Source organism: Camelus bactrianus, chromosome 4 (assembly GCF_048773025.1).
Source record: "Camelus bactrianus isolate YW-2024 breed Bactrian camel chromosome 4, ASM4877302v1, whole genome shotgun sequence".
Taxonomy (NCBI): domain Eukaryota; kingdom Metazoa; phylum Chordata; class Mammalia; order Artiodactyla; family Camelidae; genus Camelus; species Camelus bactrianus.
Window position 1 is genome coordinate 34,816,667 of NC_133542.1, and position 26,168 is coordinate 34,842,834.

Genomic DNA, 26,168 nt, shown 5'->3' on the forward strand with positions numbered 1-26,168 from the left:
TCAGAAAGAGAACTTGAGCATCCTGACTTACAAGTTTTTTTGGATCATGTATATTAAAAAATTTTTTTAAGTAAATGATTTTTAATCAGATAGTTGTAGTTGTAAAGAATTTCTAGAACTCTGTGGGAACTAACCAAGTAAATGAATATTTCCAAAGAATTTTTAGAATTAAAAAGAAAATTTTCTATTTTTACATATTTACATGGGATATTTTGGCTAAATATATTTTTTCTGTGCTTTTGTTCTCATATACTATTATGAAGGCATTCTTATAAAGATGACAGTTTTAAAAGATGAATAAATTAGAAAGCTGAAATCTCATTTGCGGAAGAAAAGCAAATTCTAACTACTTGCTAGAGCAGAGTTCTTTTCCTAATGAAAGACTCAGTTTTAATTTTGTATGAGATCATCATGATAAGAACCACTTTGCAAGAGTTGTTACGTTAACTGCATCAGAAATTCCTATAGAAAATGAAACTTTAAAACATGCCATTTACAAAATAGTGTGCCACTTTCAGTAGAGTAAAACAGCTTCCAATGGGTAACAATCTTAATTTTTCTGTCGTTGGTAACTCAGATATTTTTCTTGTTTGAGAGGGTTGTGTAGTAATTTTTATCACATGTCATTAGAAATACAATTTGTTAGAACAAGGAGTGTTGTGTAAGTATAATTACATCGTCCTGTATGATTAAATGAGGGCTGTATTGGAGCTTTTTTCAGCCGTGGCAGCTGTAGCCAACCAAGTTCAGCCTATAAAAGAATTCCTGTGACTAACTGGTACTAATTGTTTGTAGAACAACCAGTGGGAGTAATATTCATGAATGCTATGGAAATGAAATATTCCAAGACCAAATGGTTTGTCCCTTGTTTTCACTTACTTGTGGTCGGATTGTATTACAGTATCCACAGGAGATTGGTTCAAGGACCCCCAGGGTTACCAACATCCAGAGATGCTCAAGTCCCTTATATAGAACAGCATAGTGTTTGCATACAACCTATGCATATCTCCCTGTATACTTCAAATCATCTCTACATTACTTATAATATCTAATATAGTGTAAATGCCATGTAAATAGTTGTGAATACAATGTAAATGCCATGTAAATAGTTGCCAGATCTAGGCAAATTCAAGTTTTGTTTTTTGGAGCTTTCTGATATCCTTCTCCCCCAATATTTTCGATCCAAGTTTGGTTTTCTCTCTGGATAGTAATCTGTGGATGTGGAAGACCGACTGTAATTACGTAATCGGGCCAAGTGAAGTGGGATCCTTTAGTCCATTGCTGTAGTGGGAAGATAACCTAGCAGTCATCCGTTTAGGCTTCTCATCTCATAGAGAGGGAAATTGAGGCTTAGAGAGCAGTTGAAGGGTTAAGTTACCCACACTGAAAGGTTTTTGCTCACACACCTCTTCAGATTTTTAAGCATATCCTACAATATATATGAGTATATTACTTTATAAATGATACACTTTAATGACACTTAAAACATTATTAGTTCCTAAAGGAAACATTAGGAATATTTAATACCATAAACACTCAAACTAAAGTTTTAATGGATGAAAGAAAAAAAGGAAATAGATGGTTTATCATTTTCTTCCCACACCCCAAAGATTGTTGGTATATGCACCCTACTTTGGAGACCACTGATTTCGGTCCCTTAGGTTAAAAAAAGAAGAAAAAGAAATAATAAACTTGCTATTAAGGAACGAGAAAGACCGTAGAGGAAGAGTTCAAGATTTGGGGGATGTGAGAGGGCTGGGACATGTATTCACTATGAATATCTAGGTTGGTCAGAATTATTCCATGACAACTCTCTTCTGCCTTACTTTCCTTCTTTATATGAATTTGTTTAGACAAGGAGCAGCCCAAGCCCTATAGCATTCGATAGAAAAAAAAAGAAGCAAGCTTGAAGAAGCTGGTCAGGGGGGTGTATAAGTCAGAAGTCTGTCAGAAGGACAAAACCTCAACTGAAAGTAAATTTCACAAAAATCAATGTATTCACTGTAGTAGAAGTGTAGCTGGGATCTCCCAGGATGACAGTTATCTGGGGCATAGCTGGATCCAGAAACTCAAATGATAGCTTCACATTTCCCCGGGACTGTTTTTCTCAGCATGTAGGTGTGAGCCCTTTCCACCATGATTGCCAACAGCTCTTAACTTCCTATCAGCCCTGGTTACCAACTCTAGTGGAGAGAGGGCATTTCTCTCTGAATGTCATGTTTTCATCCCAGGGAAGACTGGTCCACCCAGTCTGGGTCATGGGCACCATGACCCATTAGGTGGGTCACTGTGATGGACCATTCACCTTTGCCCCATGGAAAAGTCCTTAAAGCTGAGAGGAGACACATATGAAAAGGGAGAGGAGTTAGATTCTGAACATCTCCAAACAGTGTATTTCCATGCTAGCAGAGCTAACCCATGTTGGGTTTTAGAGGTATTTTAAAAAGATATATTTTTTTAAAGCCAGAGTTTTTTCCTGTATTAATTAATCTTTGCTTTGCTATTGACTCAAGTGAAGAGTTTTATAGCATTTAGAAATGCATTCTTAAATGACAAGAGGAACTCCCTTTTCAATGTTAGCACAGCCTTTTAGAGAGAGGTATTTATAGAAAGAGCAGATCTGCTTCTGGTTTTAGTTCATCCAGAGGCACGCAGGCTTTTTGGACCAATTATTACCAGACCTTGGGATAAATCACCTTGTGCGCCATTAGTACTTGAAGGATTAGTGGCCTCAAAGATTTATGTGCGGATTAATTGGGGAGTGTACGTTAGATTGCCGTGTTTAGAATCACAGTTGTCCTGCAAATCATTTTCATGAGTGCTTTATTCAAAATTCTCTAGCCTTATATAATACTGACTTTGCAGGGAAATCTGAACGGGACTTTATTTATTCATGGTTTGGCCTCAGCCTCGCCCCCAGGCCTTACCCCTCCACGGTAGAGTCTAATAGCTCTGGCTAGGGATACACAGAGCATCGAAAAGCAGAGCTGCTTGTAGTATTGCAAAGATTACTTCGTCTGCTTCAGCTGAACGGTACCAAAGTTTACATGACCTTGGACTGAGAGGGGACAAGATGAGGTACAAGAAATACATGGCTATTCTGGAAGCAGCAGTTGGTATCACCCCACTTAACAAAAGAGAACTTCTACCTGAGAGCAGAAGACACGTGAACCTTTGGCAGCAGCCCGGGTAAGCATAGAAGACCAAAAGATGCTTTGTGTGTGTTTTGGGGGCCTAGATGTCATCCATGTCATGAGGGTAATAGATATTGAGTTCATTGAGAACTTATTTCTTTATTTTTTTCTAGTCAGCCTCCCATTTATTTGTTTAGTTCTTATCAGCATTTTAAATAATATTGCCTCCCAAAGCAATGTATACATTTTATCTTGTTTATCATATTCATTTTCTAAGCACATTGCCTTTTTATGGGTAAAGTTAAACACCATTTTAAGTTCAGGCTCAGACGGGATTCCAAATTTGTGTTGTCACAGCAAATGAGAACTTGTTTCTTCCTGGCAGATATGGTCTTCCCAGGCTGAATTAAAATAGTAATGAAGTTCCTAGTAATAATTCTCTAAGAAAATTCCTGGTCTGACAGTCAAGAAGATGAAGTAATGAGTGTGTCTAGATCCCATTTTTTCATTCAGGTATTTTAATTTTCTGATTTTGAAAAAATTTTACGTGGTCCTTAAGTGTAGCAGTTCTTTAAGATGAAGTAAATTGCGCTGTATGTTTTTTTTCCCCTACAAGGCAAGTATTTGTCTGACTGAAGTGTATATACAGGCTATGTTTCAAGTAAATACTCTTCTTCAAACAGCAGTTTTTGCTTCACATCTCTTTCTAAAGCCACACTGATTAACCATGTTGAAGAAGGGTTTAGACATTTTTTTCCTGAATGGTTAAGAGAGCTCAATCCTGACTTTCTTCTCTGAAGTCCCTCTTTTTGTGTCTTTCACACATTGAGAAGTTTAACTGAAAGCATCTGCATGGTAGACAGTACTTTTACAGACTGAATTCAATTTTTAAGCTGAACAAGCCACACATTTGACACTCAGGGATCAACTTGAAGTATCTGTGTAGCTGATGATACTTCTTTTTAAGAAGTAGAAAGTCACTAGCTTATTTTTATCATATAAACACTATACATTCAGAAAAATAAGGAGGGAAAAAGCATCCGTAGTCCCATCTTCCTAAGAGAATTGCTATGATCAATAGTTCTCAAGGGAGGGGTTGTAGTGTCAGGAATTGCCCCCAAAGGACATTTGGCAATGTCTGGGCACACTTTTGGTTGTTCCAGCCCCTGGGTGGGTGGTACTGGTATCTACCTGGTGGAGGCCAGGGATGCTGCCCAGCATTCTACAAAGACAAGACAGCACCCCACCTCCTCCACAACAAAGACTCATCCACCCCAAAATGTGCATGCTGCCACTGTTGAAACATTTGATTTAGGTAGATTCTCTTCCCATCTGTGAAAGGTAGATTTTATTAGAAGTACATTAGATATTTCTTTGGGGAATTTTAGAGATGCTTTAGAATGGAATCCTGAGGCAGCATGATGGTGATGATGCTGATGACTACTTTGCTCTTGTCTTGAAAGTGAAAGGAAGTGTGTGTGTATGTGTAGAGGGTGCAAGAGGCATAGAGTGACCCTAGGAGAGACCAGGTGGGTCAATGTTTAGTGACAGCTATGGAAAACATGTTGTGATGACCAAATTGTGATTCTGCAAGTAGCCCCTCGAGACTGAGCCTACCTTCACCTGGAACTTTGTCCCAAAACAAAGGAAATTTAGAGCCAAGAGGACCTTTTGCCAGGGACAGCAAATGAGTTTCACATGTCATGCCACGACCAGTTGATGGGTGGGCTGCTTCGAGGGTCAAGTTAGGGAGGATCCCTAGGCTGAGTCTGGGCTCAGCGGGAAGGAACACTGCATTTGATGAGGGTGTTTGTTCTGGACATACAATTTGGAGAATATGTGCAAAGCATGTGGTTTCTATCTTTACCATTCCTTAATTCTAATGTAGTCTTCGAATTTTACAAGTTTGAAACCACGTCATTTGAGTCATCATGATCGAGGGCTTGGCCCTCAGACAGCAACTGGATATTCTTAGTTTCTGACTCAGGACTGTTCATTAAGGGATTCACCCTAAACAAACACCCACGGTTCAGATGTGTAAATTGATTGCCACATTATTCATTTCTTTTTGGAGGTAACCTCTTCCAGCCATTGGAATGAGTAAGTACCCTACATAGCACCACCTCTAGTTCTCCTCAATTCCCCAGGTCGAGCCAAACAGAAGTCAAATGACTCATTCCAAAGCGATCCTTAATGAGGCAAGTTGAATGCTCCTTTTATTATTTTTTTAAGAGAACATTCCTTTGAGCCTGATGCAATAGCACTGTATCACACATCAAGATCTTCCTTGTATCTGTAATTCTTGAGTTTTTTGAATATACGTGGACAAAACATTATTTTGCTGATCCGCTTTTTTTTTTTTTTTTTTTGGCTTGTTTGCTGACTCCTTTATCAATGACACAGCCTTCCTTTGGACGTATTGCTATCTCTCACTAACTCTGTAGTAAACTCTCCTTTTCTGGTAAGGAGATGGTGGCGGTTATCTCCTACTGATTAATCTTATTAAAGAGTTCTAAATTCTCCAGAGGCACCTTGATACCTTATTTCTCGTATGTGCATACGAATCACTGTTAAAATGCAGATTCTAATTCTGTAGATGTGGTGGGGCCCGAGAGTGTGCATTTTAGTAAACTTCCAGGTGATACTGTCAGTTCAGGTGATGCCCACCTGGTGGATGGTCCGGACGATGCTGCTGGTTCAGTCCATGAACCACAGTTTGAGGGGCAGGCATCTAGAGAAGGCGCTTTCCCGATACCCTACTTGCTCTCTCTTGACCTCACGGTTCTCTGATCTTCCTGAAAACTTCTTGTCCCAATACCTTCCCTCTGTGCAGCTGTTTGACATCTCAGTGGTAAGAAGGCAGGTGATTAGCTGTGTTTCTGTGGAGGGAAATCTGCCCACACGCATTCTGGCCCGAGGTGTCTCTTAAGCTGGTGGACTAAATAGTGGGGCCAATACTTCTTCCAAGAATTCTGTCCCTTTTATTCTTTTCAATAAATATCCCACTTGCTACAACATACATGGAATACTGCATAGTATTCAAGAGCAGCTCCTTGTGCATTTTAAAACATAATTGGAAGTCAGGTCATGATTGAATTTTTAAAACCTCAAAGGATTCTTTCACACACACCAGCCCCTTCTTCCTTTTAGTGCTTTGCCCTGCTGTCTGCAAACAGGGCAGTGCTGGGGCTTCTACTCTGCAAACTGTAATCACATGATAGGCCCAAACCAGCTACCAACCAATTGACTGAATCTTGCAAGTTTATTGAAGCACAGATTGGATGACTTACACACTGCATGTTCACCCCAATGCCCGGACACAGGATAGGACCACAGCAAATATTTTGTCAATGCTTACTTGGTTTATAAATTAAAAAAAAAAAACAACAAAACACAACTTTTTTTTAAGGAATTGGCACCCAATAACAAAAATACTGAGCCACCTATGGATTTTCCTTTTAAAGTTTTCAAGTACTAACTTAATGTTACCTGACAATAATTTTACATATTTGTCAGTACTACCCAACATCAATAATATTATTTAGTTCTTTCTTCCAAGCTTTATCTTAATTGAAAGGCGGCCGTAGTCAATCACAGTGTATTTCAGAAGTGGCCAATTATTGGTGGTTCTCATACGTGCCCAAAACCTCAGGCAATATTATAAACGGAAGTTTAAAGCAGCATGTCATCAAAATGCAGAAAACTGACTCAATTCAAAAGCAAGCCATTTCAATAAAAGAAGCAAACTCTCTTTGAAACTGATACCTGTAGGAAAATTTCATATTAAGGCCAAAAGCAGAACCAAGCCCATCTTGATTTGCTGAACATTTATTTATTGTGGGAAGATAATAATAGAAACTGTGTTTGGGCTGGGCTCTAATCCTGGTGCTTGCTTTGTAGGATATCCAGATGGCTTCTCTTTAGCCTGTGCCCACATTTCCTGCTGATCCTGGGAGAAGGGAAATGGGTCTCCTGCCTGTACAAATAAAATGGACGCTATTTTTTACTTCTGTTTCATTGTGTAGGGAATGTTTTGCACAGATGCCACAATATCACTTTGTCCAGCAAACAGAAGAGTGTGTCCAGAACTGGTGAGAAGCCACATTCTTCCTCCCACTGGAAGTGTTCTCTGTGATGCCCCGTGTGAAGATGTCGGGGCCCAGCCCGGCCCAGAAATTAGCTTGCCTCCTTGTGCTGTTTAAAAAGCACATGCAGGATTCATAAAAAGTCCACGAGGAGTTTTCTTCATCCCCTTGGGATGAGGGGTAAAAAGAAAAAGTATTGGCCATCTTTTCTGATTGGGGGCAACCCACACATATAAAGATGAACTAGTATTGTAAGTGCTGCAAAAAAAAAAAAAAAAAAACCAAAAAACCCACACATTCCCTGCTAGTTTCAAACGTTTTTTCCTATTGTATACTTTAAAATTGTAAATTTTATATTAAGTATGTCTTACCATGATTAAGAAAAGGTTTTCTCTAGATGTTTTCTCACCTGCTGAGTAGTCTTTTTTTTAACCTGAGAAGTGAGTTCTTTTAAGAGCTTCTCCCTCAGGGTGACCCTCGGGGGATTGATGGTGCCAAACTTCACATGGTTACTCATTTTTTCCATTTTTTTGAAGACTGAAAACATTGGGGCAACAAACAATTCCACTTCTAGATATATATCTGAGAGAAATGAAAACTAGGTCCTTATAATCATTTGTGCGTACTAGCTTAAAAGTGGAAACAACCGACCCAAATGTCCATCACCTGATAAGGAGATATGTGAACTGCAGTCTAATTCAATGGAGTGAAGTTCTGACACATGGGGCAACATGAAAACATTATGCTATGTGGAAGAAGCCAGTCACAAAAGGTCACATTTGTATGAGTTCATTTATATGAAATCTCTAAAAGTGGTAACTCTATAGAGACAAAAATTAGATTGGTGGTTGTTCGGGGCCAGGATGGGGTGAGGGGAGGGACTTGAGAATTAGGGGGTGATATCTAAGGGGTCCTGGGTTTTTTTTCTTTGAAGTAATGAAAATGTACTAAAATGGACTGTGGTTGTGGTTGCACAGCTGTGTGGCTACATTAAAAGCCAGACTATAAGTGGGTGACTTGTAAGAATGTGAACCTTGGTGCATTTCCTGAGATTTCACCAAGCTGACAATGACCATGCTGGGTTTTTAACAACATCGTCTTTTTCAGGGTGCAAAGTACCACATTATTGTCATCTCCCTGTGAGTGGGATTGGCAGCCCAGCTGTCCCTCCTGGCGCAAGTGCTCCCCGAAACCCAGGCTCGTGCCGGCAGACAGCCTGCTTTACCAGGTACTTGACTTTGTCTCTGGTTACTGGCTTTTCTCCACTAAAAGTTTGATGTAAACTTCGTCACATCCTGGAAGTCAAGACCACCATTTTCTATGTTGCTGATAGAAATTGTTTAATATCAAAGAAAATTTAATTGCAATGGCCTATTTCCAAAAGAACAGAAAGATCTTAACTGCGTTTCTAATCTGAATTGATGGGTAGCTTCAGGCAAATGCCAACTGAGGTTCTTCCTGGCTAAAGCATGTAAGTCCAATTCCCGTGGTTCAGAATAATTGCCTAGCAAGTTATTTTGTTTTCTGGGGTTATAGGTCATTCTGGTAGGTCACATTTTTCTAGTATCTTTGAGGTAGCAGAATTATATAACAGTGGTAAGCACCTTGCTGAAAATAAAAAAAGACATCAGTCACACTGGCTTCTGAAGATTAATTACATACAGGCTTTTAGCAAAAGAGCTGAGTATTATCTATTTACTGATTCCATTTTAAGAACGAATTAAATGAGATTTACAAGGTATTAAATTTTATTTAGACAGATGCTGGGATGTTTTTGTTCTTAGTTACACTTTAACCCCGATTATAGGCCAGTCCATGACTGGCTGGAAGGGGGTTGAAATTTTTTTCATCTGCTTGTTTCATAATTCCTGTCTGTTGAAGCTCGAGGACCCTGCTGGGGTGGGTTCCAGCTGCATGTCAGCACTGGAGTTTAGTGGAGTGTGAATGTCAGATAGCTGTTCAAATCCCAGTGTTCCTGCCCTCTGATTGTGTGATCTTGGGCACGTTGTAATGTCTCTGAGTCCCACATCCTTCGTCTGTAAAAAGGGAGTGTTAACGTGATGCTGAGTGAGTTAACATACAGCAAGCACTGGGCACACACCAAGGCCTTTCTTGGAGTCTGTCTGTCCAAATGGGGACACAGGAGTGGGGAAGTCCTCTGTTTCTGTAGGGAGCTCTTAAAGGTTCTAAACATAAGAAGACAGATGGTTGCCTAGACCCCAGAAGTGGTTTTCCTGAAAGTAGATTTCTGGGTAGGATCTGTTGCTTTAGTCAAATGAGCTGGAGGGAAGGCATGGAGTATAGCAAAGGGGTATTGGAGCTGGTATTACCTCTGGAGGGAAGGCTTGTTCTGACTCAGGCAAGCCCCTCTGATAAATACCTCTTGGTTCTGATTCCCTATACTTGTGACCACATTCCCTTTAAGATCAGTTTGGTTTCCCAAGTCCATACCTTACTCCAAAGCTCCTTCGAATGTAAACACTGAAGCTTGGCTTTCTGGGGTGAATCAGCCCCAGGAGAGCTTGGGTGGTGAGGTTTTTCAGACACAGCCGTACTTTCAGATGCAGCAAACATTTATTGAGAGCATTTTATTTGCCAGGCACTGGGCAAGGTGTGTACATCCACCTTGTTTATCCTTAGAACATCCCTGGGACGCTCTTACCAGCTCCCTTTTGTAAATAAGGAAACTGAGATTCAAAGATTTTAAATGGTTTCCCCAAGATTGCACAGCCTCTGATTCCCAAGTTGAGTGAGATTCCTAAAATAGTAGCTGGTTTCCATACTAACTCTGTAGAGCTTGATGGCTTAACTCCTAAACTCAGATAGTAAACAGGTTTTTTTCAAGGGCTAGTTCTGATAATTGAGAGTGGCTGCCTGGGTTCAGGATTCCTGGATGCTGTCCTCATTGGTTGAGCAGGAATGTTGTGATCAATTAGCAATGTCTGGCATGGGTGGAGGAGGGTATCTGTAGAACCTGCCCTGAACCTGAGGTTTCCGATCACCAAATTCTAGGTGCTTTGCCTCCCTTTACAGTCTTGGTGTCTGTGGAGAGCACTATTTGCCTGGCACTTGTTTCTTTGTACTTTAAGGGGCTTTGATGTTTACTTTTCTGATGTGGCAAAGTCATCTCTGCCTCTTTGCCTTCAGGAAGGATGCTAAGAGTCTGGACAGAGCCGCATTTCCTAGACACGGATTCTCATTGTTAGGCAATTTAGATATCTTAGAGTTATCACCGACTCACCCTGTAATATGGGCTTAGAAAAGTGAGTTGAGGGTATAGCTCCGTGGTAGAGGGCACACTTAGCATGCCCGAGGTCCTCAGTTCAATCCCCATTACCTTGGTTAAAATGAATAAAATAGATAAACCCAATATACCTCTCCCTCAACAACAACAACAAAACAAAACCAAGGGAAAAAAAAAGTGAGTTGAGGGTGAAAGTTAAAAACTTACTTCTGTCCCTGGGAGCCCCCTGCAGTCCCCTCCCCGCTGGGGGCTCCTCACCTATAGGCATGCCTGGGAGGCTCACACCAGCTTCCTAACCTCTTCCTGTGGAATTGGAGAGACTCAGAGCTCTCAAACTTAGGTGCGTCAAAATCACCTGGAGGGCTTGTTAAAGATTCCTGGGTCCCGCCCCCTCCAGGTGTGGCTTCAGTCTGGGGTGAGGCCCAGGAATTTGCATTTCTAACAGCTGGTTTCCGAGCCACACTTTGAAAACCACTAACCTGGACAGTATTTTTAACAGCTGCTGTAAAGCATGGGCTTGTTTATAGCTGGTGTGTGTGCCAGGTTCCCTACCTGCGGTGAACGGATTCTTTCCCCAAATATTTAATGAGCACTTCACACAGCACCACCCGAGGGAAATTTAGAGGAACCCAAAGGCTCATCCGTGGGGGACCTGGGAGTCTAACTTGGGATCAGTAATTGCATTGCTGTGTGGAAAGGGCTGTACTTACCCCTTACTGTGGATGCGAGCAGAAGGCCTGAGGCAGTGATTAAATGAGGGGAGGCCTCCTGGAGAGGATGATATTTGAAAGGAACCTGAGGAGGAAAGATTGTTGGCCAGGTGTGCAAAGAGGAAAAAAGACATGCAGGGAGCAAAGACTGCACATCAGAGGGCCTGGAGATGCTGCACTGGGTGAGAGGAAAGGTTTTCTGTGGTGAGAATTTCACTGTAATTCCTAAGTGAAGTGAAGTATCAATCTATAGTAGTAAAGACGAAAGCTTTGTGTTCCTTTGGGTGCTCATTGTCGTGTACTTGGTACTGTGCTGACGTCTTACCTGCATTGTCTTCCTTTACTTCTCATCCCCACCCTCCGAGGTGTAGGGCCAACTCTAATCTCTAGTTGTGTGAGTTTCCTAGGGCTGCACCGCACACTGGGTGGTGTAAACAACAGAAATGCATTGGCTGGCAGTCCTGGAGGCTGGAAGTCTGAAATCAAGCTATTGGCAGGGCTGGTTCCTTCTGAGGGTTATGAGGGAAGGACCTATTCCAGGCCTCTCTACATAGCTCATACATGGCCTTCTTCCTTCCTATGTGTGTCTGTCTCCGTGTCCAAATTTGCCCTTTTTATAAGGTCACCAGCCATACTGGATTAGGGCCCACCCTGAAGACCTCAGTTTAACTTGGTTATCTCTGCAAAGACCCTATCTCCAAGGAAGGCCACATTCTGAGGTAATGAGGGTTAAGGCTTCCTCATGTGAATTTTGAGGAGACATGATACAACTCTCTATACCGTTTTACAGATAAAGAAATGGAAGCTTGGAGGGTTTAAAGAAGCTGACCAAGTCATACAGGCATTAGGTCAGACCATGTAAAATTTCCATTTTTCCAGATCAAGAACCACTGAATAGTGGCCATGTCGTGTATTAAACCTAAGAAGCAGCAGAGCTGGGGCTTGTTGGAACCTGGGTATGTCTGATCCATTGTTGTAGCTCTTTCCCCACGAGCTTCTCTTGGTTTACTGGCTTCTTCGTTTCTGCCCTGTTTCCTTGTGGTTCGCTGAGAAAAGCAATGGTGTGGAGGTCAGGTCACCAGGCCACCAGCCTGTTTGTTTCTGGAGAAGATACTCTCCTATTTCAGTTGTCTATCCTATCCGCTTAAAGAGACTGATGGAAAATTATTAGAATGTATGAAATTTAAAATTCGTGGAAGAAAGAGGGTGTATGTTCAAGATGATGTGCTCTTTTGCTATTAAAATGTTAATTACCTATAAATACACAGGCTATCTGAGTATAGATGTCCTATTCTTGTTTGTTTGTTTTGTCTTTTTTTTGGAGGGGTAATTAGGTTTTATTTATTTATTCATTTTAGTGGAGGTACTGGGGATTGAACCCAGGACCTGTACATGCTAAGCATGTGCTCTACCACTGAACCATACCTTCCCCCCAAGATGTCCTATTGTTAATTTCCATCTCAAACCAGCCTAAATGTTTGTAAGCAATGTGTTAGTCCTGCGCTAGTATTATAAGTACGTTTCCTTGGAATTATTTCAGCATTCAGGGATGTAAGTACCTTGATTGTCTAGCCATAGAGATTTCTATGTAGTTCTGTCAGTACTCACACAGTAATTCCATATTTTCTTCCTTAAATATTTAAAATGAAAGAGCATTGCTTCAGATACTTATATACAAAGGCTTTATTATTTTAGCAATTCAAGTAAATTTTCATCATAAGAAATTGGCATACCATTTTAAGTGGAAGGAAAATAAAAATAGGAAGTGTTTATTCTTACTTCCTAATGCTTTATTTGTAGTCTCATGTGTTTTCCAAACAAGAATTAGAGTGCATGGTTTGCTCATGAAATCAACAAGACAGCGGTGGCCATTGGCCTATCTCTGGAAATGTGAGATGTCTGGACATTTTAAGCACAGCACGTAGATGAGTAAGAGTCAACCTAGGTTCTGAAACATACATTTAATTATACTCCTGCATGTTTTAGAGAATCCAGAACCTAAGAATTAGAAGATGACTAGGGGCTTCCAAACCCAGAGCCACCCCTCCACCCCCCAACTTTTCAGACACACTTCTTACAAGGAATCTTTGTACTTACCATCTTTTTTCCTCCCCACCACCTGCCTTTCTCTTCAGCACTTCCTCCTCCACCTATTCAGGCCAATTAGGGATCCACTAACTGGTTTCAGGCACCCTCTGGGCTAGGCACAGCACTGTCTGAGGGAATTTTCATGGGGAAGGGAGTTGTACCTGAGTTTTCAGTCAGCAGTTACGTTGTGGTGTGTGCTGCCTGTCTTGGGCCCCTAGTGCTGTGGCTGTGTGGGGAAGGCAGCGTGTTTCATGATTCCTCTTATAATAAAATAATGCAACTAGCTTCTGTTTGGGAGGGTCGTCATCACTGGAGCCCTAATTTTAGTGCTTCATCACATTTTCATCGGTTGAGTGGTTGGTGACAGCAGTTTTCAGTTCAGCCAAAATTTTGATTCATTTAGAGGTAATCTGGCTGCATATTGAGATTAGACAAAACACCCCAGACAGAATTTCCCCTACCTAATCATAATTTTATTGATATTTGAAAAAATTATTGACTGTTGAAAATTATACATGATTATTTGATTATAATTATTATTCATCGTTGACTTTGATATTTGCAATATAATTATTGATAGTCAAAAATCAAAATGATTATTTTTAGTTCAGATCTTAAGTCTGATTACTAACTCTGGCAACACACTCTGAAAGAGGCTTCATAATATGTTACAGTTCAATTTGTCTCTTCTGATGGCTTTGGCTCAGTAGAATACATATGACAGGATTTAGAACAAGTATCAAAATACTTTAGTATGTGGAGGATAGTTCCAGCAGAGGTGGAACTAGATCAGGGGGAGAGAAGACAGGTAAAAAATGAAGTGTCACTGGCAAGAATAGCTATGATTAATTCTGGAAAATTAATAGAAAACACTTTGTTTATGTGATTTAGTGTACAGAGTATAAATCTCAGCGAGCCCTGAATCGCTTGGTAATAAATCTTGATTGATTTGTTTAAAAACTTAGGTAATAACTTTGGAGGCAGGAAAAGGTGAAAGTCCCACACATTCCTGGAATTGAATGAAAGATTCCACTCTTACGTCAACCTCGCCCTCGTGGCCCAGATGAGCACAGAATTTGATGTCCCTTCTATGTACGAAATTTTACTCATTATGGCTCCCAACCCTGCATTACTCTAGGAGTGCTGGAAATTAACTTGATGCAGTCTTAGCCTCCGAGAGCAAGCTCTCCCAGAGATCATGAGACAGAAGGGCTCAGACACCAAGTCAGGTGTTTAGTCACACGATTTATTCAGTTTGAAAACATGTGGTGAGAAAGGGAGAAGGATTCCAACACTTAAACACAATTCGATTAAGAAACAAAGAGGGCAAAAGGTCCACACTCTGGAACCATGTGTTTGCAGTCTTCACCTGTCTCTGTGGCGTCAGCTTTCCACGATGATGGTGTGGTTGCAAAGGCCAAATTCGAGGTGGAACAGGGGTCTCGGCAGATGAAGTCTGACGCCAGCACAGGCTTGCCCCACCAGAGGGATGCAGGGCACGTATACCTGGCCAGTAGCTATAGCTCATCTGTGATCTGTGTTCTGTCTGCATTCTGGGCCAGAGTATAAATGGGGCCAAAATTGGACATAATGGGTGTCACTAATGGGTGATCAATTTAAGGATGACATAGCTGTTAATCTGGAGGTAACATGAGCTGGGCTTTGTATATTGTTAATATTTCATTAGACAGGAAATATTTATTATTAATTAATAATACAGACTGTAAGCTGTAAAACTATATTATTCCATTATATTGTATCTATATAATAAAACTATAATAGTAGTTTAATGATATATTAATATAAACTGTAAGCTATAAAACTATTATTATTCCATTATAAACACAATTATAAATTAGATATTTATTACGTTTATTAATATTTTATCAAATATTAACATTTAAGATTTATTTTGAGCTTCTTTCAGAACCTTCTATTTATAAGTAACATCCTGCTTTGTTTCCTTCTTTTCGTCTATATTTAACACAAAACACTCCATTTATTCTGTTTGGTTTTTAACACATCTTATAGGTTACTAACATACTATCTATACTATACACATCCTATAAATTGTGCCTGAGTCTTAGACACTACTTGAATCCTCATTATCTATGGGAAGTAAATCTCAGGAGTTTCACCCAACTGATTTGTACCTTGTCCTCTATAACAGTCTTTAAAAGAACTTTTAAGTATTCACCAAATTATGGTATGTTCGTACAAATGGAGTATTACGCAGCTAGAAAAGTGATGATACAGATCTATATTCCCATGAAGAAAACCATCAAACAGTATTCCTCCGTGGAAAGAACAGGTAGCAAAGGAGCATGTCTAGTATAGCCCCAGGTGTATAACGTTGTCTACGATGTCTACATGTTTACCTGTGCAGAGAGTGACCTGGAAGGATGCTCATCCAATTGTTAACAGTAGTTTGTTCTTGATGGTGACGTTTTAGTTACATTTTACTATTTTCGGTGTGGTCTACTATATGGTTTGTATTTTTAAAGTACAAGTATTTTTAAAAAAAAATAACTGAAATCCAAACATGTGTCTCTACAAATATATATGTAAATAAACATAAACAAGAGAGTTACCAGATCAGACCTTTTCTTTTGTAAACCAAAGACATTTTGCAAGTAGAGAATTATTTCCTGACCTTCAAAATGTTTACCTGCCTTCAAAATGGTAACCTTCCTGTCCTGTGTCAGAGAATTATAACAATGTCCCTTTAGCAGAATGTGCTAAACCTCCCTGATGATAAGACTTACCTAGGGGTATGTGCCAAAATATGTAAATTTCCCCAGGCCCTTCTCAGACCCGCTGAATCAGGGTCTCTGGGAGGGAGCTGGGATGCCTCAGATGATTTAGGGAAATTGAGGAAGATGTCCTCGAGCCATGTTTTCAAGTTTCACTGAATGCCTCCCGGCCCACCTTCCTTTGTTTTAAGAGGCCTGCACTAACTGGCATGGCTGCCCCGGAAAACTGCTGCTTGTTTCTAAGGCCTCTTTCAGGTCTGAGATTCTGAAAATCTAGGAGGTTCTTCAACAATTTTAATCTGTATTAATCAAGGATACTGACTCCTTAGGGGCAGAGGATTCTGGTGATAGTTATTTTTAAAGTAATTCGGGTGTTGCCAGCGGGCCTGCTGGTTTCCCTGGAGGACTTGTGTATCACAGGGAGAGTCCCCTGGGCCTTTCTCACTGTAGATTCCCTCCCTTGCACAAAAGAGGAGGGTTTTTCTTTTGAATGAAAAATTTTAACTTTTTTTTTTCTTAAAGTACTTGTTCAGGCAGAGGGAGCTTTGGAATTTAGTTAGACACCAGAATCATATTTGAACTAGCTCATGGGCTGGAGTCAAAAGACAGTTTCAGCATTTACCTTTTTAATATTGCACAGGGAGAGTTTCACAGATATGATTCCCCAACATGGTTTGTTCGATTGTGTCAGCAAAAACCCTCTTGAGTTCTGTTAAAAGAAGCCAAAAGGAAAACAATAATAACAACAAAAGACTTCACCCCTATCAGTTGTCTGGAGGCAATGAACTTCAGGGCCAGAAAGCAGGGATGGGAATGGGCTTCGAGTCCGACAGACCTGGGTTTAGAGTTTTAACCCACCATCTAGTCAGTGATGACCTTAGGCAGGCTGTTTTCCTCTCGGAAGCTCAATTTCCTCATCTTAAAGCAAGGGCAAAAGAATACCAAAAATACAGGGGTGATGGGAGGATTTATAGTAAATGAGTTAGAATAGTGTTTGAAAGATTTGCAGCACATAATGTGTGTTTAATCAATCACTTTTTATCCGGGTTTCTGTTTTTTTTGTTTTTTAATGGAAGGTTAACAAGTGGCACCTGTCCCTGAAGAGTGTGGATTTCATATACTCTGCAATGTAAATAATAGTAAAATAATAAAAGCTGTCAAAACTCAGTGCACAGTACCTCTAGGACCCCGGGCACCCTGGCAGGAGGAGGGGGCTCCCCTCGGCGCAGACTGCTCTCCTCGCAGGGTCTGTCCGGACCAGAATATGTCCCACACGGTGCTTCTAGGACCCCCAGGATTGGAGTTGGATTATGCTCTTCTCAACGCTCTGTTGACAGGGCTGAGTACACCTTGACCCTGCCTGCCAGCCTGAGCACACCCAGACCAGCCCTGAAAATCTCCTAGGAGTCTGCCTGTTGGCAGTCTGGCACCACAGCCCAGACCACAGACACCTCCTTCCAACCAGAACTCCCCCCACACCAGCCCAGTGCCTCCCCAGACTCGTAATCCATCTAGCCCACAGTGACTCTGAGTTGCACAGCTAATTCTTTTGTCAAACTTTGTGGCCAGCTAAACCCATCATGGCCAGAAACATTGCCAGGTTCTTACACCAGAGCAGGTGGGAGAGGAGGATACTGGGGTTTGGGATTTGTGCCATCAGCAGGGAGGAGTGAGGCGAATATAAGGCACCATCCATTGAGAACTAAGAACTTTCTCTCCCCGAAAGTCTGACTACTGATGTTTTCATCCCTTTTGCATTTATTCTAACATCTTTTCACTGTAGTGATAACAGCAGCCATGAATCATGAACAACGAATCACCAATGGTAATAATAATAAAGTTAAAAAAGAGGGAGACATGGATAATAGGCTCCTTGGGTTTCCTGGGCTACTCTCCCTTCCTGCTATTCCTCTCTGGGCTTCTCTTCCCCTAAACAGACCACTCAGTGCCCCCACCCTTTCATACCCCTGCACCGTGCTCTCTGAAACCCTTGTTTAATGGTCAGTGAAACACTCAGCTGGACTCCCCACCTCCTTGCTTTAAACTTGGCTCTCTCCTGATGCCCTGAGGGCATCGATTCCTGGTAGCCACCTCAAGGGGTGCTTCTTACTTGAGATAGAAAGAGGAATATAAGCAGGAGCTGGCTCTGTGGTCCAGGCAGAGAAGCTCGAACAAAGGCTCTGGGGCAGGCATGAGCTTGGCACGGTCTCCAGAGCAACAACTACAAAGAAAGGCCAGTGTCGCTCCAGGAAGTAGGCTTTGGAGAGCGCAGGGCGAGCTGAGCTTGGAGGAGGCCACGGGGTCAACTCACGTAGGACAGGGAGGCTGCCTTAGCTCTGGCTGTTATAACCGAATCCCACTAAACTTCTATGACAGAGTATCACACACAGGGAGGCTTAAACAGCAGATACTTGCTTCTCACAGTTCTGGAGGCTGAGAGATCTGAGGTCAAGGTGCCGGCAGATTTGGTTCTTAGGGCTCTCTTCCTGGCTTGTAGACAGCTGGCTTCTCACTGTGTGCTCACAGGGCTGTTCCTAGGTGCACGCACGTGGAGTTCACACACTTTGAAAGTGAGCAAGAGTAATAGTAAATACCTCAAGGTATGAGGGGCAGAACCGAACTTGGAATGCCGCTCTCCTGGACGTTACTTTAGGGGCTTTGGGGTGGCCATTCCTGGAAGAAGGAGTCCTGTAAGTGAATCTGCACAGTTACCGGCATGGTTGTTCGGCTTGGGAAGGTAAGGGAATGCCAGGCCTTTTCTCCTGAAAAGTGCCCCTCCCTTGGGCAGAGTTTTAACTGCCAGCACTTCATGTATTTGAGCAATTCTTGTGCTTCGTTGTTTGTTTACATGTCTTTCTCTTCGTTGCCCTGAGAGCAAGCCCCCTGTTGCACACTGCCTTTATCGGCTGTGTACTTATTCCAGGATGCATGCTAGGGATTCAAGAAATGCTTATTGAAGGAGAGTGTCTTTATGATTCCAGTCTGCCATCCAGTGTACAGGCCAATTAAACTGCTCAGTTAACCTGGAAATTTTTCATGTCACTTTCCTTTGCGCCTATTTAATGATAGTTAATAATCATATTGTAAATGTGTGTGTGTGTGTGTGTGTGTATCCCAAAATCTTAACATGCTTGAGGAAATTTGATCAAGGGGGTTTAATGTATTATATTTATTTGACGTCTTTTGACCTTGTTTTAAAGACCTTATATACTGTAATACATAATTAAAAGTGTTGAAAAATTGTCTATTGCACAAACAATAACTACAATTTAAAAAGAAAAATACACACAATCCTATCCTTTCATCACATCATGTTCCCATATTCTTTCCAATTCTTTTATATGTTTTTTGTAATTTCTTGTGTATTGCCATCAGGATAGAAATTTGTGTTCTCTTTCATTGATTATTATATTGTTTTTATCTTTGTTGCTATATTATAATTTTAATTCCTTCTTATAATTTTAAATGACGGCTTATTATAATTGTAAATTGCTTATTATAATTTTAAATGAGGCTTGCTATGCCAATTAAGTTGATTTGCTGTAATGTAATAGCCCTCCATCCTAGAACATTGATGGTTTCCATCTTGTGTTCATAAATAGGCATACAGTGTAGTGCTGCCCCACCTCCCAGTCACCCACTGTAATCTAACCTCCAGTCCCATCTTTCATGGAAACAGCGCTGGCCAGGATGAGCAGTGGTCTTCTTGGTGAATCGTGTCTGTTCTTATCTTTTTTTTATATATATATATATATATTTTTTTTTTATTGAAGTATAGTCAGTTTACAATGTTGTGTCAATTTCTGGTGTACAGCATAATACTTTAGTCATATATGAACATACATATATTTGTTTTCATATTCTTTTTCACCAAAAGTTACTCCAAGATATTGAATATACTGCTATACAGTATAAACTTGTTTATCTATTTTTTTATATATATATTAGTTAGTATCTGCAAATCTCTAACTCTCAATTTATCCCTTCCCCCTTCCCGCCCTCTTTCCCCTCTGGTAACCATAAGTTTGTTTTCTATGTCTGTGAGTCTGCTTCTGTTTTGTAAAAAAGTTCTTTTTTTTTTTTTTTTTTTGGATTCCACATATAAGTGATATCGTATATTTTTCTTTCTCTTTCTGGCTTACTTCACTTAGAATGACATTCTCCACGGACATCTGTGTTGCTGCAAATGGCATTTTTTATGGCTGAGTAGTATTCCATTGTATAAATATACCACAGCTTCTTTATCCAGTCATCTGTTGATGGACATTTAGGTTGTTTCTATGTCTTGGTCGTTGTAAATAGTGCTGCTATGAACATTGGGGTGCATGAATCTTTTCGAATTAGAGTTCCCTCCAGATATATACCCAGAAATGGGATTGCTGGATCATATGATAAGTCTATATTTAGTCTTTTGAGGATTCTCCATACTGTTTTCCATAATGGCTGCACCAAACTACATTCCCACTAGCAGTGTAGGACGGTTCCCTTTTCTCCACACCCTCTCCAGCATTTATTGTTTGTGAACTTTGAATGATGGCCATTCTGATTGTTGTGAGGTGATACTTCATTGTAGTTTTGATTTGCATTTCTTATCTTAATTGAACTCCTCAAAGTTCCATGTTGGCTCCCCTTCTGGAAATTCATTCTTCTCTTGACTTTTTGGACACTCTGCTCCAGAGGACTTCTTCTTCCCTTTCTGGCAGTTCCTCCTTCATCTCTACTCTGGGGAATCAAACTTGTTCCCTACATACTGGCATTCCCAGGGATGGGTTCTATCCTTACTCTTCCTCTGCCTCAGTCTACATCATGTCTCCAAGGAGTCTCATTCCCTTCCATGACTTCAGCTTTCTTGATACATTGATGATTTCCAAATCTCTTCCCTCACCCCAGATCTATCCAAACACTCATGAATGCCTAGCATATGTAGACACTTGAACATCTCCACTGAAGAACCTATAGCCCTCAAAACTCAATCCTTAAATGAATTCACCATCCTTTCTCAAGCCCCTCCCAAGATCTGCCCCCACTCCTATGTTCTCTATGTTGGCGAAAGGCACTGTCATCTTAGTTAAGCCAGAAACTTGAGTCACCTTAGACTCACTTCCCTCTTCCTTACCTCATATTTGATCAGGCAGTCACCCAGGGATGACTACATTTCTTTAATTTCTCCTGAATTGGCTCCTTTTGTCTAACTTCATAGCTACATCATCTCTGACCTGCCTGCCCACAAAAATCCTTTTCTTTTTTTTGGCTGGTCTTGTCATTCTTACTGTTGCCCCTCCCCGTAGCCCCCACCCAGCTCATCCATCTTCCAAGAAGCTGACAGAGTGATCTTTACAAAATGCCAGTCTAATCCCACTTCTGCTGTGTTCACAGTAGAACACAGCCCCTGCTTGCCTGGACAGCCCTACCTCCTGGCACCTCAGGAGCAAGCCCGGGGTCTCTTCCTTCCTTGTTTCCCCACTTGTTATTTACTGCCTTCGCCTGGAAAGCTCTTTCCCCTCTTTTTGTCTCAGAAACTCATTCCTACCTGTCCTTTAGAGTGTGTGAGCAACCTCATCTCTGGAAAGCCTTCCCTAAACCCCCCCTAGTCTGAGAAAGGAACCTCCCCTGAAAGCCTCCAGGCTACCCTGAGCCTGCCTAGAATCTCAGCACTTACATGGGTTCTTAGAACTGACCGATTGTCTACTGCAATAGACTGAATGCCCTGAGGTAAGAGCCTAAGTCTTTTGTCAGAGGGTTCTGACTTGACCGAAGGTGTTCAATAATTACTTGCTGGACAGAAGTTCTCTGGAGAAAAAAATTCTAGGAGTGGGGTTCACATGTGCAACCCCATGTGTGAAAAATATGTACCGCTATAACTTGCTTTTCGAGAGTTGTATTGATTTATGCTGCCACCAGCAACGCTACTGTATCAGTTGAATCACGTTTTTCAACATCTATTTGAGTCAGAAGTTTTTACTGTGCCAGAATATTGGTATTTCTGCTGTGTAAGTCTGTCACCATTGGGAGTAGTGTAATGCAGTAGAACTTTCTGCAGTGATGGAACTATACCATATCTACACTGTCCAATATGGTAGCCACAAGCCTCGTGTGGCTACCAAGTGAGCAGTGGAAATGTGACTAACAAAGTGAATTTCTCATTTCCTCGAATTTTAGTTAATTTAAATTTAAATGTATTCAATACATGTGGCAAGTGGTTATCCTATTGGGTAGTGTAACTCTAGAGAGAGAAAAAAATCATTCAGCAGATATAGTTGCTACATTCCGGTTCCTTCCTTTTTTTTTTTTTTTTTTTTTTTAAACTAAAAAGTGATTGCTTGAATAGGAATGGAATTTTCATTACATATAATGAAGTTATACTATAACTGTCATTACATACACTCGCTGAAGTTAGTCCACCTGGTCTATTGCTAATAAAAGACCTAGATTTAAATGCATGTTTTGTAGCCATGTGTATTTGGATTTAATAAGAACACTGTAATTGTCACTATGTTATTTGTAGCAAAATGGACATTCAGTTCATTTTATTTTACTTAACATTCTTTATTTAGCTGATTTTCTTCTTTTCTCATCATTAATGTTCAAGTACATATTTTATATTTGTGTTAACATGATTCTTCTGAGCATCTTTACTGTCAAACTTCATTTTAATGCTAGTGGTATAAGCTTGTGTCACAAAGGTGTGACCAGTTCACAAATGCTGCCATTGTTACGATTAGTCAGCATCACCTAGTTTGGGAAATATTTTTTTAAAATGGTGCTTTCATCAGGAGAGTAACACTTTACGTCAGGAATACAACCAAACGTCTAATTCTGGAGACTGGAAGGAATATGAGAAATGTTACTCACAGTGCTTTTTATTCAGAGGCGTGCGCTTAGCCACTCCAAAGGAGGCCAGAAGCGTGACACTTTCAGAGAGGCTTCTGCTGGACCTGTTTTTCCACATAAACTGCCAAACTTGTTTTGATTAGGCAGGAAGTGAAGCAACTTTTCAGGGAGAGAGCCTGGCATCTGCATCTCGTCAGCGGGTCAGATCAGACCTTTTACCTTCTTCTGAGCCTAGGCAGAGTTTTTGCTTTTCAATTTAATGGAAGGGCAGGATGAGGCGCACTTTTTCTCCTACAACGTGGTTTCCTTCGGTTTCAAACCCAAAGTTCTATTTTTAATCAGTGTACCTGTTTTGATTCGCCAAATAATTTGCATGCCTTTAAAATAAGGAAACTTCTTTACCGTGTGCAATGCTTTGTATATAGAAGACTCTAAAACGAATAAATGTACTGATTTGAATTCGATGAATCCTGCCTGATAAGCATTTGTGACCTACTTTTCAAAAAAAAAAAAAAGGCCTTTTAAAAGCTGGTGATGGGAGGGGAGTTTTAATTTCTTTATTGGAATTGTAGGAAATGTGCCAAAGAGATAACCTAGAGCATATTTCCAAAAAAGTCGTGTTTTTTTAACTTAACATGAATATCTTACGCCCTTGGAATTCGGGGAATCCGTTGCTGAGCTGAGAAACGGGGGTACAGTGCTCTGCGTGTGTTGGCTGGCCAGGCTGGCCTCTAGGCAGGACAGAAAAATCCTTGGGGTTTCCTCGGTTCTTCCTTTCGGAAGAGAACGGAGGAGGAGGTGTGCAAACCTCTCCAAAAAGCGTTCCTACGGGATGCTCACGCGACGCCAAGGGAAGAACCCGCGGGCAAACGGGCCACCCCCGAGCTCCCGGCCGCCCGTAAACTTGCAGCGCTTCCCGAAGCGTCTCTGGAGCCGGACCTGCTGGCCCGAGTGCGCGCCGCGGAGCGAACCATCGGGCTGGCCGGGGACGGGGGGAGGTCCGGGTGTGGGGGCTGCGGAACGCTCGGCCCTCCGGGTTCCCCTGCTGCAGCCGCCCGCTCCTGTCCCCTGTCGGGAGTCGCGCGTGGCAGGGCTCTCCGCGGGGGCCTCGGGGGCGCGGCGCCGGCGAGCACCCCCCGCGCCGCGCAGGGATGGTAGCGGCCCATTTGAGAGTTTCCCGGGCCGGGCGGCAGGAACGGAGGCGCTGCCTCCGGCTGGGGGCGGGCCGACGCCGCCGCCGCGGGAGGAGGCACAAAGGGGTGGGTCCCCGCGGGCCCGCACTCGAGCAAAACCCGGCTGCCGGCCGGAGGACTGACCTGCCGCCCGGAGAAGGAGGAAGAGGAGGATCGGCGCCCAGGACCCGCGCGCCCACGCGGGACCCGAGCCCGAAGATGCCGGTGCGAGGAGACCGCGGGTTTCCACCCCGTCGGGAGATGTCAGGTTGGCTCCATGTAAGTGCCCTCCTGCGTCCCGCTCGGTTGGGAGAAGGGTCGCGAGGAGAGAGCTTGCGAGCTCGTGGTGGGCTTCCCGGATGCGCCGTAGGTGGCTGGCGTACTCCCAACCGGAGGTGGGGCTGAGGGCACGGAATTTCACTGGACGGGGGTAGTGGCCCGTGGCCTCCAGGGCTCCCGGATCTTTTTCTCTGTTCTCTGAAGTCACTTGGATTTCAGGTTAAGTCTCGAGTAGGGAAAACTGTCTTGAACTTTGTCTCGATCTGTCTTGATGCCTGCTACCTCGGAGGCATCGTTGTGCCTGTTGTGTCCCAGGCTGTGTATGCCTTTTTGTTTTCCTTTTCCGTTTCGAACCACACTCTCTGCTTGATGCAAAGTTACAGGCATGTGTGCGTGAGACAAACTGACAACTCTTTGGAGACCGGAGTCCTCATTTTCCTCTTTGATCAGTTGCGTCTGCAATATAAATAGAAGTTATTTGCAGGAGGGAATGGAGATGGAGTTTGGAGGACTCCACAAAAAGGGAATGATGAATGCTTCGTACTCAGGTATTATCTTACCAGATCACCAGTTTTTTTCTTTTGTGTCTTCATTTGTCAAATTTCTGCTTTACACAGCAGTTTAAGTTATAAATAATCAGGGTTTTAACTACAGAGTTTTAACATTCTTGAAATGTGGATGGACTTGGGAGTGAATACTCCAGGGCTTAGTAATGGAATACAGCCTCCCACCTCTATTTTAGCTTCACTTCTTAGGCAGTGCTGCTTCTCTGGCAGCTGTCTGGCCTGAGTAATTGTTGTGGTTTCCCTGCAGTTCCCAGCTGAGACTCATCCCGTCGTAGAAACTGCCCTCCCTCCCTCCCTCACTCCGCCAGGGGAATCCCAGCAGAGAAGGAAAGAGGCCCTTGTCTTCAGGTCTTTAGGTGGTCTGTGCTGGATGTGCTGACAATCACTTTGGGAGAACAGGTTTATCTTTGTCAAGATTATTCTTGGGAGGGACAGTCTACAAGCATACCTGGCAAGCAGACCATTTTCATTTAAGTGAGGAGTTAGTAGCTGTGATTGCATTTGTAGCCAAGTCCCATTAATATCCTGACTAACAGAATGAAATTTGGTTATTTAATAAATTTTCATGAACAACTTCAGTATGGGGAATACAAATATTTAGAACTGTGCCTCTACTACACTGTCTTCTTGGGGAAGGATGCAAATAATTAAGACTGTTGAGTTCCAATTAGAAATATGGGCAGGAAGCTGACGCTTACCCTCTCAGGGGAGATGAGGGAAGTGGGTACTTTACTAAGACAGCAGTGGCTTTTGAGGTGTTTCCTTGAGCTTTTTCAAAGCTACTGCTAGAGATTAATGAAGGGGGATTTTTTTTTTCACCTGAATTGCTGCTGCAACTTTTTTAGGGCCATGCAGCTGATGACTTAATCGGCACTCCCTCCTGCCAGTCCACTGTGAGAGGGTAGGGGTGAGAGATAAGCAAGACCCAACTTCTCCCTTCAAGAGTTTGTTCGATCTGAAAATGTTAGGTGTTTTTTAAGACTCTGCAAACTCTGCTGGGATACCTGTGGCTGAAGGAGGAGCATGCAGTACAGACGCACACTCTCTGTACAGAAATACAACAAAGGGAGGGACTGTCCTGTGCACACACCCTTCAGGGATTCTTAGAGGAAAGAAAATTCACCATTGGTACAGATACCTCACAGTGTAAACCAGTATGGAAGATGAGGACTGAGTGAAATGATGTAAGGTGTCTGGCATGTAGTGGGTGCCAAGTCAACAGTAGCTAATATGATTGTCCCTCAGTATCCTGGGGTCAGGGGGAGGGTGGTTCCAGGACCCCCTCAGATACCAAAATCCAAGGCTG

The 26,168-nt window shown here is 42.1% G+C and overlaps 1 protein-coding gene across 5 annotated transcripts in view; it reads left to right on the forward strand.

The window, feature by feature from the left end:
- The window catches only part of TJP2 (tight junction protein 2), a 111,746-nt gene that overhangs the window by 16,210 nt on the left and 69,368 nt on the right, over positions 1-26,168 (forward strand). For 2 of the 5 annotated variants that reach the window (XM_074361662.1, XM_074361661.1), the window contains one exon: positions 8,327-8,447. Coding sequence is in view for 3 of the 5 variants with exons in the window: in XM_074361663.1 (XP_074217764.1) it covers positions 24,237-24,296 (60 nt within the window). In the remaining 2 variants the exon portion in view is untranslated. Of the gene's footprint in view, positions 1-8,326; positions 8,448-24,081; positions 24,297-26,168 lie in introns of those variants that run through there. The other 3 variants (XM_074361663.1, XM_074361660.1, XM_074361658.1) reach the window with 3 other exon arrangements.